General features: G+C 57.5%; 1 protein-coding gene across 4 annotated transcripts in view; it reads left to right on the forward strand.

The window, feature by feature from the left end:
• LOC137462811 (receptor-type tyrosine-protein phosphatase V-like) overlaps window positions 1–11,755 on the forward strand; it is a 35,689-nt gene extending 23,934 nt beyond the window's left edge. For 2 of the 4 annotated variants that reach the window (XM_068173574.1, XM_068173575.1), the window contains 15 exons: window positions 362–452; window positions 949–1,025; window positions 1,834–1,968; window positions 2,466–2,588; window positions 3,038–3,198; window positions 3,590–3,725; window positions 4,202–4,281; window positions 4,971–5,058; window positions 5,513–5,603; window positions 6,246–6,322; window positions 6,631–6,765; window positions 7,283–7,405; window positions 7,862–8,019; window positions 9,124–9,259; window positions 11,462–11,755. In XM_068173574.1, coding sequence (XP_068029675.1) covers window positions 362–452; window positions 949–1,025; window positions 1,834–1,968; window positions 2,466–2,588; window positions 3,038–3,198; window positions 3,590–3,725; window positions 4,202–4,281; window positions 4,971–5,058; window positions 5,513–5,603; window positions 6,246–6,322; window positions 6,631–6,765; window positions 7,283–7,405; window positions 7,862–8,019; window positions 9,124–9,259; window positions 11,462–11,521 — 1,671 coding nt within the window. In that variant the 3' untranslated portion in view covers window positions 11,522–11,755. Of the gene's footprint in view, window positions 1–361; window positions 453–948; window positions 1,026–1,359; window positions 1,418–1,833; window positions 1,969–2,465; window positions 2,589–3,037; window positions 3,199–3,589; window positions 3,726–4,201; window positions 4,282–4,970; window positions 5,059–5,512; window positions 5,604–6,245; window positions 6,323–6,569; window positions 6,766–7,282; window positions 7,406–7,861; window positions 8,020–9,123; window positions 9,260–11,461 lie in introns of those variants that run through there. The other 2 variants (XR_010993786.1, XR_010993787.1) reach the window with 2 other exon arrangements.

An 11,755-nucleotide genomic window follows, 5' to 3' on the forward strand; every position in this document is an offset into this window, starting at 1 on the left:
CCTCCTCAGATCATCCTTTCCTGGCTTCTTGAGTGAGGACAGGGGCAGAAGCAAATGCAGCACAAGATATTTCTGTTTGCTCAGCAGAAAATCCTCAGAGCTTTGTGGTAGATTTCCAAGGCTTTTTCCCCCAGTACTTGTTATTGGGCTTTTCTTTTAAATATAAACCATGCTGCTGGAAAAGGCAGTGGGAAAAGCCACCAGAGTGCACAGGCTATGTGAGAGGGAAGTGGAGCAGTTCTCTGTGTGAGGGTAATCCTCTTTACCCTGCAGACAGAGCCACTGGCCACAAGCAGGGAGCTGAGCTGACCTGGAGCTCTCCAGTGGAATGTTTGTGCTTATCTTTTCCCCTGTCCTACAGGAGCTGAAGGAAGTTGGGAAGGAGCAGTCGAAGGTGGAGGCTGAGCTGCCAGCAAATGTCTCCAAGAATAGATATGCCCATGTGTTGCCCTGTAAGTGCTGTCTACTTCCTTCTCCCCCAGCCTCCAGGGTGGGAGCTCACAGGGCAGTGTTCAAGGACAGGCTCACCTTGCATCCCTGCCAGGGTCAGTGCCTAGCTCCTTTCCTGGGAGCAGGAGGACTCTTGAAATGGGCCTCAGTTTCCATTTTCCTACTGGAGACTCAAGGCTTAATGGTTGAGGCAGGGCTGAGCCACCATCCTGCCCAGCTCCTCCAGTTGTGCTGGGTGAGCCCAGCTCAGGGTGGGTCCCAGCAGGAGACCAAAGGGGGTCCATGAGCTTCACTGGTGGGGCCTCATGACCCCAGCTCTGTTTGCCAGTCCCCTGCTAGCCCAGCTGGCAGGCAGTGCTCACCTCTCCAGGGAGAAGGTGCCTGGCAGAGCACAGAGCCTCCCTGCAGGAGCTGCTGAGGCTTCTCCCACTGGGTTACCCAGGTCCCATGTCCTGGTGAAGGGCTCCTTGGGGCTCACCTGTGTGTGGTCTCTTTCAGATGATCACTCTCGGGTCAAGCTGAGCCAGCTGGGGGAGGATCCACACTCAGACTACATCAATGCCAACTTCATGCCTGTGAGTGCCCACTTGCCCTCCCCACTGAGATATGGCCACAGGGCTCCATCACAGAAGCTCTGCCTGGCTTGAGGCAGAGTGTCCCTTTCTGTGAGGGCTGGTGGCCAGGAGGTGTGCTGCTGAAGGCACAGCTGGCACAGGCCAGCGAGCAGCTGGGGGGAGGTGGAGAGGTGTGGTTGTCCTGTGGCAGGCATTGATGGAGCCTGTGAGATGGCAAATGCTGCGTGTGGGAAGTCTCTCTGCTTTCTTCTCGTGGACTGTCTATCCTCTTCCATCACCTCCCAGCTTACTGCCCTGTCTCTCTGCCTGCTCTTTTTCCTTTTGGTGTGTGCAGCTGCATTTGAACAACCCTGGAACTGTGCCTTCATGCCCCATGTGTGAGGTGTTCCCAGGTAACAGGCAGGGCACGCTGCATGCATGGGCTGTTGTGTAGACCTAGGGGGCATGTGTGTGTCCAAGGGCAAAGAAATACCCTGAGACCTTGCATGCTCACCCTGCCCTCAGCAGGGAAGGGGAAGCACAGGGATGACCCAGATCTGTCTTTCTCTGGTTAGACTGAATGAGGAACTGCTTGGAGGGAAATGGTGTGGGGCACTTTATTCCAAATAAGTAGGAAGTGTAGCTGGGCAGCTCATGCTTCCTGTGAAACCAGCTGCTGCTGAGATCAGCTGCCTGGGACCTGTGCCCATGTGGGCTAAGGGCAACAGGAATTTCTCCTTCTACCACAAAAACAGACTGGTCCCAGGGCAGGACCCACCTGCCTTGGCAACCTGCTAACTCATCTTGCTCTTGTCTGCCTCTTGCTCAGGGCTACACATCCCAGCAAGAGTTCATTGCCACCCAGGGGCCCCTAAAGAAAACCATAGAGGACTTCTGGAGGCTGGTGTGGGAGCAGAACGTCTGCAACATCATCATGCTGACAGTGTGCATGGAGAACGGGCGGGTAGGTCGGTGCCAGCCCAGACCTGGTGGTGTGAGCTGAGCCCAGGGCTGGGTCTGTGTCCTCCACAAAACCCCTGCTCTGATATGGCCCCAGGATGAGCACAGCCTACACAGATTCTCTGACAATTTGGGGGAAGAGAGGCTGATCTGTGCAGCTCAGCCTCAGCTTGGGGTGGGAGCTTAGCTAGGACCATGTCCATCACCCTGAGATATTTCTGCAGAATCTGAAATTGCCATGTCCTCTGGGTGAGCCACACGTGGACTGTTCCTCCAGTCTCCAGGGATGATGAGACCCACACAGGTCCTTTTTTTCTGGACGAGTCTGAGATCCAAATGAAGGGGCTGTGAGGGAGACCTGTGCAAAGCTCCCAGTGGAACGGGGAAACACCCCTGCCTGCTCCCCAAGACCTGTCCTGGCTCCCCTACAGCTGCTGCTCTGTAGATGCTCCCTGGGAGCCAGAGCACCTTGTCCCTCACTGGGACCCTGTCCTGCTCTAGGTGCTCTGTGATCATTACTGGCCATCAGAATCTGCCCCGGTGTCCTATGGGCAGGTGAGGGTCCACCTGCTGATGCAGAGCAGCTCTGAGGAGTGGACAGTACGGGAGTTCAAGCTGTGGCACGTGAGTGCAGCCACCAGGGGCTGTGGGGACCTGTCGGGGGTTTGGGGTGGGCACTGGCATTTCTCCTCAGCAGTGGTGGCACCTTTCCCTGCCATTTCTGGGGCTCAGAGAAGACCCAAGCCCTGAGGAGCAGTGAGGGTGACACGGGGGTGTCCAGCACGTGTCGTGCTGCTCTCCACCCTTGCTCTCTCGTTTCCATGTCCCTGCCCCAGGACAGCCTGCAGTTTCCAGGCCATGTTCCCTGGCTGTCAAAGGCAGATGTCCTCCCTCCCACCTCCACGGCATGGCAGGGGCTGTGGGGGAGCATGGAGGAGCAGAAGCCACCAGGCAGTGCAGACCTGATGTTGGCTATTCCCTGCAGCTAAGACAAGTGTCCTCCAGTGCCCAGGTGCTGTCAGGGGTGTGAGCCTGCCTCGGGGGCTGCACACCCATCAGCAATCCCTGTGCAGGAGGGTCTGCGCGCAGAGCGCTTCGTGTCCCACCTGCACTACACAGCCTGGCCCGACCACGGCATCCCAGAGTCCACCACGTCCATCATGACCTTCCGGGAGCTGGTCCAGGAGCACATCCAGAGCACCAAGGATGCAGGGCCGACCCTCGTGCACTGCAGGTGAGGGTCTGCCCCACGGGATGGTGGGGGGATGACGGGAGAGGGCAGGGAGGATGAGGGTCCTACTCGTGCACAAACTGAGTGAGGGGAAGCAGCGCCCAGGAGACACAGCTGCTCTGGGGAGTCTCCTGCTCGGGTGTTGAGGAGTACAGGAGTGCTGGCAGCCTGTCTCCAGCCCCAGGCTGTGGGGCAGGGGGAGATGGTCAGCACCAGCCCAGGGCAGCCTGAATGCTCCTCAGCCCCATACCCTGCTGGGACAGTGCCCGGGCGTGCTCAGGCGGTGCCCAGGGGGCAGCCTTTGGGAGCAGCCTTTGGGAGCGTGTCCAGCAGCAGGAGGGAGCCAGGGCTGTGCTGTCAGGCCTTGTTTAACCCTTGCTGTCTGTGTCCTCAGTGCTGGCGTGGGCCGCACGGGCACCTTCATTGCCCTGGACCGGCTGCTGCAGCAGATGAAGCAGGAGAAGGTGGTGGACATTTTCGGTGTTGTTTACTCCTTGAGGATGAACCGGTACCTGATGATTCAGACTCTGGTGAGATCCCTGCTCCCTCTTTCCCCTGGCCCCTCACTTCATTCCATTGAAGTTCCCAGGGCTGGCAGTTGGATGAGCTGGCCAGCCAGCCCCAGCACCCCCAGGCTGGTCCTCAGCCTGTCACTGTCATCCTGCTGCTGAAAGCAGCAGCTCAGCTGGAGTGGAAATTGCTGGGGGGGTCTTCAGCTGCTTCATGCCCTGCTAGACCCACAACAGCAACATCCAGAGTCTCAGAGACCTCCCAGGAGGCTCAGAAACACCCCGGAGCACCGAGGAACAGGATCAGGCCCTTTGCAGACAGTCCTTAACTCACACCATGTTGTTGGTCTGGGATGCTCCCCAGTCCGTCTCCTATCTCCAGTCTTGGGGCTGGGACAGGGTGTCAGAATTGCCCTTCAGGAGTGGGACCATACCCACCCTCCCGTGCTGTCTCTGCAGTGTGATGGTCTGTGTTGCTGTCTGCCTTTGCCTTCCAGTCCCAGTACATTTTCCTGCACAGCTGCATTCTGGACAAGATCTTGGAGGAACCTCTCCTGGATTTATCAGGGACAGAGAGGTAAGGCCTTGCTGTGCTTTGCCACTCTGCCCACCCTGATCCACAGCCCCTCCCAGCAAGCCTTGGCTGCAGGACAGAAGGCCAGGAAGCCCAGCCAGCCATCCCAGCTGCTGCTGTGAGTGGGTTGTTCCTGCAGCACGGGGTGCCCAGCACAGAACAAAGTGCAGTCTCCCGGGTACCCCAACACCAGAGATGGGCAGATCTGTCCTGGGGAAGGCATTTCCCTCAGCCTCTGGCTTCCCGGCCCACAGACACGCCCTAGAGATGTGTAAAACTGGAGAGGCTCACGGCAGCTGGGTGACCTCGGAATGTGCTCCTAATGGAGGCCAAGAGGATGGAGCAGGGTCCAGCTGGGCATGGCTTTGACCACCTATCTCATTGTCTTGGGGCTGCATCTGGAGGTCATGCACTTGTCTTTGTGGTCGGATTGTCTCCTCCCTCATGCAGAAGAGGATGTCCTTGTCCTTGCTGCCTCTTGGGAATGAGCTCTGGGCTGTGTCACCCCTGAGACCTGCCTCTGTCTGGGGGAGAGCAGGTTGTCACGGGCCAGAGCTGGGCTGGGAGCCTGGGAGACCCCTGGCATTTGAGGAGTGAAGGTCTGCTCACAGCCCTGTCCACCTGCTGCAGACACAGCCTGGGTGCTGCTCAATGAGCTCAGCCTCACCATTATGCCCTGGCTCTCTCCCCAGGTCCTGCCCCATCCCACTGAAGAGCTTTGCCCAGCACTATGCCCAGAAGGCAGCCAAGTCCCACATGGGCTTCCTGAGGGAATACGAGGTGAGAGCTGTCCTGGGCAGGTGCAGGGAGTGCTGCCATGGCTGTGTGTGCTGAGGGCACCTGGGGAGTGATTGAACCTGCTCGGGCTGGAGGACACCCTGTAAGTGCCTCCTGAGTGGGTCCCATGCCCTGGGTTCTTGGGTGTTCTGGCAGTGTCCCCTCTCCACGGCATTGCATGCCCAGGCACACAGCTCTCTCATGCATTCTGCACTGGTCAGGGTCTATCCAGCACCCCCTCCCTCCCAGGTGCCTGCCTGGGCAGCAGCAGCCCTCTCCTGCCAGCATGGCACAGCCCTGGCACCCACTGCAGAGCTGCTGTCGTGGCTCTCCTGCTCAGGCTGCTGCCTGTGCTGCCATGACCCCTCTGCCGAGTCCAGGTGTCCTCAGGAGGCCCCAGTTCCTCCTGTCCTGACCCTTCCCTCACTGCCTCCTCCACTCTCTCTCACCCTGGCAGGCCCTCCTGGAGGTTGTCAAGGAAGAAGCCAGCTCTGCATCCCCATCTTCAGGCAGCCAGCAGACACGGCCCTCCTCCAGCATCCTGCCGTGTAAGTTCTGTGACACCCTGCATCCTCTTCCTTCCTGCTCCTTCTCCTGCCCCGTGGAGCCAGGCTGGACCAGGGCCAGTAGTCCAGAGCATAAGAAAGTATTTTGAGGCTTTGGTGACTCCCCCAGAAGGTTACCAAGGTGTTTGGGATGGAGCACGTGGTGCTTGGGACTGGGATAGGTGGGTTTGCTCAGCCTGGAGAAGGAAAAGGGGAGATCTTAATGCTGTTTTCAGCTACCCGTGGGAAGGCACAGAGAAGACATGGAGTCTCTCAGAGGTGTGGAGGGACAAGAGACAAGGTGGTGGTTGGGGAGGGCAATCCAGCTCAGTAGAAGGAATAGTGAATTTCCATAGAGATGGTCAAAGCCTGGAACAGAGGCCCAGGGGACTTGAGGAGTCTCCATCCTTGGAGAGAAGGAGATCTCCAGTGGCTCAGACACTGAGTGACCTGCACTACAGGTGCTTGGGATAGAGACCTGCCTTTGGGAGCCAACATCCACAGGCTGGAGATGAGCACTGCAGAAGGGAGTGCCTTTGCCAAGCAGTGGTGAAGGAAGGATTGGATTTGTATGGCAGTCAGTCTGCAAAACCTGTTTGAGCTCAAGACTGCCTTGAATCCCTCCAGCTGACACTTGCTTTGCAGATGATCGCTCCAGAGTGAAGTTCTCCCTGCTGGAGCAGGGCCCTCTCTCAGGACTGCTGCAGGTGTGGCGTGTCCCGGTGAGTCTCACCCCCAGCAGCCACACCCACCCTGGGTTGGTCCCCATCCTGGCTGTGCTCCTGCACTGCTCCCCTGGTCCCTGTCACTGTGGTCCTGTGTGGAGAAGAGGGGACTGCAGGGACTGAGGACATCCCTTCCCTTCCCTGCCCAGTTTGGGCTGCCCTCACCTGCCTACCTCAGTGCTTTCTCTTCTCTCCTTGCCTCCTGACCTGCTGAGCTCTCTTCTCTTCCTGACCATTCCTGCAGCCACCTGGGCCAACAGAGCACCCTCTCCAGCAGGAAAGTGACATTCTCATTCCCCACCCAGGGCTGCAGCTCCAGCAGGGACTACCTGGCTGTCCAGGGCCCTGACAAGCTGACCATGGAGGACTTCTGGACCCTGGTGTGGGAACAGGATGTTCACACAATCCTAACGCTTCTGCCGTGGCAGGAGAAGGGGGAGGTAAGGCACTGTGCCCACCTGTGCCATGGCAGAGCAGGAATCTGTTCAGTGGAGTTGGAACTAGCAGAGCTCTCAGCTCTTCACTGCCTCCTGGGTCCTGGGTGCAGAGCCAGCTTAGCTAAAGCTGGACCTTTCTGTGTCCAGGTGCTCCCACAGCTTTTCATGGGAGACAGGCTCTGTCCCCCCCATGCCTGGAATCAGCTGGTGCCCTTCAAGCTGCATCTGTGTGGGACCCAGGGCAGCAGCTCCTGCTCTGCCCAGCGAGGGTGTGGACACTGGCTGAGCAGATTCCAGCTCAGCGCTCTGAGCAGAGCTGCCAGGCAGCTCTGGGCCCCCAGATGAGCTGGCTGAACCTGCTGGTGTTCCTGGAACTCTCTCAGGTTTTAGGTGGGGGATGAACTGACTGGAGGGATGCTGGGAGTGCTCTTGGTACAGCCCCACCACAGACCCCAGAGATGGTGACTGGTAAGACAGACAATGACCATCAACAGAAAGCCAAATTCCTTGTTGCACACAGGTGCCAGGTGAGGTGTGCTGGCCCCTGGAAGGAGACTCCCTCTGCACGAAGACACTGACCATCCAGTGTGACACAGAGAAGCTTGTCTCGGGATGGAGATGTACCCAGCTCAAACTGAAACACGTGTGTGTCCATGGGGCTGTCCTGGCTCCCACCTCCTGGGTGGGGGTGGGTCTGTAGGGGCTGAAGGCTCTGTGGGTCTTCTCCAGGCTACAAGAGCAGAGTGCCAGTAGTCCACAAATGCAGGAGTGAGTCTGGATTGCAACATCCAGAACTAAGTGGACACAGGAGATACATGGGAGAAGCCCTGGGGGCTGATAGGTCTGTCTGACCCTTTCGAAGTCCCACACAACTCTCAGTTCCCTCTCCAAGAGCAAGTCAGGGTGCTGTGGGGAAGGAGAGCAGGTTGCCAGAGTGGGTGGTGGGCAGTGCCCCAGCAGAGATGCCTGGACAGCTTTACAGAAGCAGGCAGAAAGCTCAGGGAAGCCTCAGAGAGCCTAAGGATGGGAGAACTGGGGCTCCTCTGCATCTAAACTCACCCGTCCCTCCCCATCCACGTCAGCTCTTTGTGTCTCACAGGAGAAGAAGGCGAAGGAGAGGCAGGTACAGAGGTTCCTGTACACGCTCTGGAGCAGCAAGAAGCAGCCTGATGTGCAGAGCCTGGTGGAGCTGCTGGGGGCTGTCAGACGGGGCACGCCACACCGCAGGAGAGCAGCTCCTGTCCTGCTGCACTGCAGGTACCCCCGATTGCACCTGCACCCACGAGCCTCCCATGCACAGTGCCTTGGCATGCCAAAATCTGTCTTGGTTTGAAAAGCCAGGTGTCTGCGAAGGAAGGCGGGAGCCTCCCTTGAAATGGAAAATGTAGACCCCCTCCCTCTGAATTATTATAATTTTGAAATTAAGGGGCTCTCAGGCAAAGATATGGGAGCAGGAATAACAGTTCTTTACTAGGAAAATTAAAATACAAATGCAATAGTACAAACAAGCAAACCAGTGCCAGAGTCAGGACAGGCCCTGACACCCTGTGTGTCGTTATTGGACATGAAATGAGCACACAGAAGCTTGGTAAGTTCAAAAGAGAAAAAGACCCAGTTTTATTCAAACATCTGGTATTTATAGAATTCCAAAGGTGACCGTGGATGGATGGGAGGATGGAATTACTACCTTTCCAACCACACTGGTCCAAAGATCAATCATTTCTCTCTACCCACAGAGAAATATGTAAACTATTCTATTTATACATGAAATTGTATGGGAGCTCTGACTCTCAAATATGTGAACATTATCAGAAGGCTAAAGAAGTTTTATGAGAACTTTAAAACTTTTAAAAGAACTATAAAAGAAAACTTAACACTTTTAAAAATCAGGGCAACACCTGTGGGTCAGGGTGGTGGCAGTAGTCCCATCCCATGGTGGCTCAGCCCTCCTGCAGTGCCAGCTGTGGCTCTGCTGGAGCAGGATCCTGGATGAGGGTGGAGTTTTCCTCTGAAGCTCCAGGGCTGGTGTAAATGGGCCATGCCCTGGGTCCATGGGAGCCAGTGGAAGTTCTGAGCCTGGAAGGTCACAGTGCTCTGCCATGGGCTGGGAGAAGACAGGGCAGTCAGGGCTGGGCTGGGGGGAGCATGGGTAGAGCAGTCATTCCCAGGCTGAGGTGCCCAGGCCATCCCTGGGTAGCTGCAGGGTTACTGGAAGCAGCCCTGATATCCTCACCTGCTTGCAAGCAGAGACAGCTGACAGTCCCTCAGTACCCACATGGCTCCTTGGATTGGTGCCTTCCTCCTGAGGGGTTCAGCTCAGCCTGGCCTGGCATCAGTGACCCCCCCCCTTGTCCCCTGCAGTGGTGACATGAGCCAGATGGGGACCCTGATCTCCCTGGATTGCCTGTTGTACCAGATGAAAGCTGAGAGAACTGTGGACATCTACGGCGTGACCCTCCAGCTGGCCAGAAGCTGCTGCCTCATGACCCCAACTCTGGTAGGTGGGAAGGAGAAGGGGTGGTGGGCAGGGTGCAGCAGAGTCTTCATGCTGACCTGCCTGGTGATGGCAGCATCCTGCCCACTCCTGGGTGCTCCCTGCTGCCTGTCCAGCCTCAGCAGGGATTTACTTCATGCTCCTTCCCCACCCTGTGGCTCTGCCAGCCACCAAGGGCTGAGGGCACTGACTTTTCCCAGGCAAGAGTTTTCCATCTCCTCAGTTAAGATCAGTTAAATGCCATGTGAACTCACAGTAAATCAAAGCTCTCTCCCCATTGTACTCGAGGAAGAGTGGAGCACTGGTGTCACCCTACACAACCTGCCTGCTCCCCCTTGGCTGCTGGGCATGGCTGTCAGCCTGGGCACCCAGAACCTGCTGGGTGTCCCCTTGGCCAGCACCTTTGCTGCTACATCCCCCAGAGCCTGGTGTCACAGCTGGGGCTGCCTGCCAGGGGGACAGCGGGACACAGTGCCACATTAGCAGGTGCCCTGTGGGCTGTAGCACTGTCTGATGGGCACGTTCTGTGCCAGCCCAGCCTTGGTGTGCCAGCCCTGCTGGGTGCTTGTGGCACCGGTGCCTCTGGACATGCTTCAGTTGCTGCAGCTGCTGAGTGAGCTGATGCACAGCCCTGGAAACACTCCCCACAGGGCACAGCAGAACTGGGGAAGATCTCTCCAAGGCTTCCCAGCTGCAGAGCCTCCTTCAAGAAGCTAATTACATTCTTAATTAATGTGAACCATGTGCGTGGTGGGAGCCAGAGCAGGGCAAGGCATCCGCTGCCCCGCTCCAGAGCTGCTTTGTGCTCCCGCAGCGCCCGGCCCTGCAGGGACACAATTCCCCCATAAAGGCACAGCAAGGGTCCATCAAACGCTGCTGTCCTGCTGCAGGGGGGCAGCAGAGGAGCTGCTTCCCCTCAGAGCAGCAGGGCTGCCCTCCAGCCTCCTCCACCCCTCTGGGGGCTTGCCAGCACCCCTTTGTGTCTGGCAGGGTCATCGGCTGCTGTCGTGCTGGAGGCATGGGATTTTTGAGGGGGAAGCAAGGGGGAAGGTGAACCTTTGGTGGATATTCAGGGGTAACTGTGGGATGTTAAGCACCACCAGCTCCAGTGTGGTGCATGTCCCAGGGGATGTGCTCTTGCATGTGGCCAGGCACTGCGTGTGCCTGGGCTGCAGTCAGCCCTGGGCTGTCACTGCCCATTTCACAATCAGACCTGACTCATTGCAAACACTCTGTGACCTGGAGCCTCAGCCATTGTGTGATCCATGGCATTCCCTTCCCGGCCCTTCCGTGAGGCTGAGCCCCCAGCACGGGGAGGAGGCTCCTCGTGACTTGTGGCTCAGCCAGCGCATTAACGAGCTCTGGGGAATGCTGCTGGGGCCCCTCTGCAAGCCCTAATCCCCCCTGGCCATGCCGTGTGATTCCAACCCACACCATGTGCTGGCTGGCCTTGCCCTCCCGTTCTGTGCCCTGAGTACAACCCCATTTACCTTCCTCACATCTTGCCTACTCAGTCCTGGGTTTGTAGCCTGGTGACATTTTGGGGCAGCCTGGCATTTGGACAGAACCTCCTGTCAAACACACAGGGGACTCAGGGCCTCAGAGCCCACGTTTGGACCTGATGGATCAGTTTAGTGATACTAAAAAGAGACAAACACTGCAGCTGGGCTAAACCCACACAGATTTTTCTGTACCTCTGTGAGCCTGCAAGCATCTGCCCTGATCTGCTGTCAGCACCTGACTCTGGTACACTGGGACTACACCAAGGGAAACTCCTGGTCCAGAGGTCATCCCTCATGGCCCCAGGTCACTGCCAGACCCCAGGGCTCCAGCTCCATGCCCTGCAGCATCACTGGAGTTGCTCTTGTTTTGGATGCAAAGGCCACAGCACATCCAAAAGCCACTGGGGCCCTTGGAGGGGAAGCCAAATGAAATTGTTCCTCTGCAGCCTGGGTGGGATGTTCCTCTCAGCCCCATCACGGGGGGATGAGGAAGGGGAAACAAACATGGTATAACAGGCTTGATTCTTCCTTTCTGGGTGACTGGTGACACAGTACCATCATGGACTACTGGGGAGAGCAAATCCTGCTCTGTTATCAGACACTGTTCCTTAAGTAGGGTTTTTTAAAGCAAACTGAAAGGTTAATGTGTGACCTTGAGTTCTCTGTCAGAAACCTGACTCTGACCCTCCTTTCTCTCTTGCAGGACCAGTACGTGCTTCTGTACACCTGCATCCAGGACATCATTGCTCAGAACCAGCCCTAACACCACCTGGCCCTTCCTGGCACCTTCTGCCTCCTGCAGGGTCCTGTACAGAGCTGGGGGCTGGTGAGGGCACCGTGGGACTCCTGAGGGACAGAGGGAGCCCTGCAGGAGCGGTGACCTCCCCGGGCAGTGTCCCCAGCCTGGTGTCAGCTGTGACTTGGGGTGTCCTGGACACACGGACAGCGTCCTGCCATGCACCACTGCAGCCTCTCAGTGCACACACAGTGAGGGGCT

This window comes from Anomalospiza imberbis, chromosome 26 (assembly GCF_031753505.1).
Source record: "Anomalospiza imberbis isolate Cuckoo-Finch-1a 21T00152 chromosome 26, ASM3175350v1, whole genome shotgun sequence".
Taxonomy (NCBI): domain Eukaryota; kingdom Metazoa; phylum Chordata; class Aves; order Passeriformes; family Viduidae; genus Anomalospiza; species Anomalospiza imberbis.